This window comes from Gadus morhua, chromosome 2, assembly GCF_902167405.1.
Source record: "Gadus morhua chromosome 2, gadMor3.0, whole genome shotgun sequence".
In the NCBI taxonomy this organism is placed as follows: Eukaryota; Metazoa; Chordata; class Actinopteri; order Gadiformes; family Gadidae; genus Gadus; species Gadus morhua.
The window spans coordinates 23,864,930-23,868,485 of NC_044049.1; the positions used below are offsets into that span (position 1 = coordinate 23,864,930).

The 3,556-nt window shown below is 46.0% G+C and overlaps 1 protein-coding gene across 1 annotated transcript in view; it reads right to left on the reverse strand.

Annotated features, from left to right (window-relative positions):
- Positions 1-3,352, reverse strand: part of LOC115533391 (properdin) — a 6,896-nt gene extending 3,544 nt beyond the window's left edge. Inside the window, exons 1-6 of the mRNA XM_030343905.1 lie at positions 3,061-3,352; positions 2,631-2,775; positions 2,258-2,418; positions 1,703-1,879; positions 1,193-1,405; positions 1-57 (exon numbers count right to left, since the gene is read on the reverse strand). The exon at positions 1-57 is cut by the window's left edge and continues 111 nt beyond it. Coding sequence (XP_030199765.1) covers positions 1-57; positions 1,193-1,405; positions 1,703-1,879; positions 2,258-2,418; positions 2,631-2,775; positions 3,061-3,115 — 808 coding nt within the window. The 5' untranslated portion in view covers positions 3,116-3,352. The remainder of the gene's footprint in view (positions 58-1,192; positions 1,406-1,702; positions 1,880-2,257; positions 2,419-2,630; positions 2,776-3,060) is intronic.
- Positions 3,353-3,556: the final 204 nt, after the last annotated feature.

Here is a 3,556-nt window from a genome sequence, read left to right on the forward strand (position 1 = left end):
GCCCACAGGAAGTAGAGCAGGCTCCTGCAGGGCCCCAGGCCCCCCAGCCGCCATCCACTGAAGGGACACAGCGACAGCCACGAGTCACAACATGATTCACCTCATCCATGTGTCTTCATAAAGATCCATCCATTCTTCGAATAGCTATCCGTCTATCCGTCGATGTTATCAAGCTATCCATCCATCCATCCAAGTTCACCCATCAGGGAGCTTGTTCTACCCCAGTCATGCAAGGAGCTACTCGGAGGACGAAGGACGCAGCACCCGTCCGGTGGGGGATGAATGTACGCTGAAGCTAGCCTACGCTTCTGTGAACCGAGGTGCGCAGAAACGCCATCCAAACTCTGATCGCCAGAAAGAGGCGCTTCTCGCTTGGCTGGAGGTTTAGATCAGTCATGATAGAACCAAAGAAAAATGGATTTTTGTTCTGTCTATGGCCGAGATATCCCCCACTACGAGTCTTTACTTTTATTAGTACCGGAGACGTCAGACATAGTCTTTATGATTCATAATATCATCCGAGGCGCATATAGCTTTTGGAAGTGACATCGGATATAGGATATAAATACCTATATATTATATAATATTATTATTATTATTATACTGTATTATAATAATAATAATCTCCTGGCATGCTGAAGGGACTGAAACAGAGGGGATTAGCGGTAAGCGAGATTTTTTTTCCTAAAAGCTATTTCCAGCAGACAGCTTCAAAATCATGTTTTCTGGAACTCATATTCCATGCTTACTTATTGGGAAAACACCATAATATGTCTCCTTTAAGAAGGCCAATACCCAATTTATCAAATGTATCTCAAATGCATATTTGTTCTCGTGTCTGAGGCGCATCACCCTGCTTGCAGAGTGGGCCTCACAGAGTTCAGCTTACTTCGTAATTATTTCTTAGTTCCAACAACTATATTGCTAAAAGACATATATAGAAACGCAGCACACTGATTTTAGACGACATTCCTGTGCAAAACAAAACATCTTAAAACTTACAGTGAGCCATGGAAATAAAACAAACAAGACAAGATGCATGATGATAAGATGACGCATGTTCCATTGGTAGTCACACTCTTGCACGTTTTAACACAATTAGCTATCCATCCATCCAGCTATCAAACAGTTCATCCATCCATCCATCCACTATCCATCCATCAACTATCTATCCATCAATCCATCCATCGACCTGGGCAGTTTGGCAGCTCGCTGCAGTTCTGGATGTCTTCGTTGTTGCCATGGCAATCGTTTCCAACGGGCGTGGTGGAAGGGGCGGGGCTGGAGCAGGCGCGATCTCGTCTCCTGGTGGGGTAGACCCCTAAACGATCCTCACTGAAGGGTCCCTGGATGCACACGTCAGTGCATGGGCTCCAGCCCGACCAGTGATCCCAGCCCCCGTGAACTACAGAGCAAGAGAGAGATCTGGTTTTAAACAACTTCAATGGAAGGATGTGAGTGAGGGAGTGTGTGTATGTGTGCCTGAGACAGAGAGAGAGGTACAAAGATAAAGAGAGTAACTATTTGTATCGCACCATTCAAAGGAAGGTTGCACAGCACTTTACGGCATTAACTGAATATGAGGCAAAATGAAGAGGACAGTGCATACAGTGCATGCATATACAACTAGTAAATTCTCCTAGTGATACGGTTCATTAAAGCGGTGTCCCTATGAGACAAGAGACAGCAGACGGCTGTTCACCGGGACACGGCTGGGATTCGGATTCACATGCTTTCGTTTCGGATCCGGGTCCCTTGCAGGTGAGTTCACATCCCGGCGTGGGATGTGAACACACCCTCTGTCTCTCCCGATGTCCCGGGACACTCCCACAGGACACGGAACAGGGGCCCCAGTCGCCCCAGACCTCCCACTTTGCCACTGTTAACAGACAGACACACACACACACACACACACACACACACACACACACACACACACACACACACACACACACACACACACACACACACACACACACACGTCAAATAAAATAGGGGTAGTCCATAGAAATGTAAACATAGTTCCATTCAGAGAATATTTCCTGATTAAAAAAGGTCTGCATAAACTGAATGTTGAACAATATATAAGAACTTTTCAGTGCCTTACATATTGAAGTAGCCTGGTAATTGCATGCATGTAGTCAACAGCTTACTGATGAAGACTCAAATAATGAGAATACAATTATGATGTACAATGAAAGTGATTTTCAATTGGAATCAGACTCCCCCAAAGTAAAGTGGAGTGGTCCATCCCTACCTGGGCAGCAGGCGTCCGATTCACACGGTTTCATCTCGTGTGAGGCCTGGACACCGGAGCACTCTGATAGGCCGTGACACTTCCTGGTTCTCTCGACCACGCCTGAACCGCACATGTTCCAGCATTTGGACCATGGTGTCCAGTCCGTCCACACTGGGGAGCTATACACACACACACATACACACACACACACACACACACACACACACATGGATATTTTTGCATGGATATTGGTGTGTGTGTGTGATGTGGGTGCCCCTGTATCTGTGTGTGGATATGTTTGCGTTGATATGGGCTTGTAGTTTGTGTGTGTGTGTGTGTGTGTGTGTGTGTGTGTGTGTGTGTGTGTGTGTGTGTGTGTGTGTACACTGACCCACAGAATTGACACTCCCCAGCAGCATCTATGAAGCCATAGTGAGGATTCTGACAGCAGTCATCTTCATCCACCGTAGCCAACTCTTCCTCACACTGGCCGGAGACCAGGTTGAATCGAGCAAAACACCTGCTCTGCCGAGCCTCTAAACACACACACACACACACACACACACACTTTTAGAACTCAACGCAATTATTTTCGATATTGATATTACTTTTCAATTTTTTTGTTATTAATGGAAATGTTTCAAGAATGAAATCCCACATACCACTTGCAGTAATAATAAAAGGATGAAAAACGCTAGTGTAGAAGGTGTAACAAACTGGGACAGTACACTTTTACCACTTAGACAACATTGACAAGTAATGCGGAAACACAGAATCGCCATCTCATGTTACTACACTTTTACCCGATCCTGACTACTCACCTGCCTGGCCCAGCGCAATGACCAGCAGAAGAACCACAGTCGGAAGACCCCGCATGTCCGCTGCTGCCAGGTTTCTCTCACGAATAAGAACCTCAGCCCTCTGAGATCCTCTCCTACTCCCCCTCTCTTTCTCTCTCACTTCCTCTCCCTTTTCAACAATTGTTATTGCAATAAGTATTTCCAAGAAGTGATTAATGTCAAATGACAGCTGGGAAATGACTACAAAAAGCTGCCATCAGATATCAACAGCTATGGTCAGATACCAACAGTGAGTAGTAGATGGCTAGAAATGGGCAGTCGGATGACAGAGGGGACATTAGAAAAGAGTTTGTTGTAAATATTGACAGAAGCTCGTTTCCCGCAAGGGGCATGGATAACTCCCCTGGTTACCTTTCCAAGCAAAACAACTCCTACATATTGCGTCTGCGGCTGGCAAACCGACACACACTTCACTGTTCAGGCACCCACACCTGATGAGCTTCGAGCGAAGCCAATG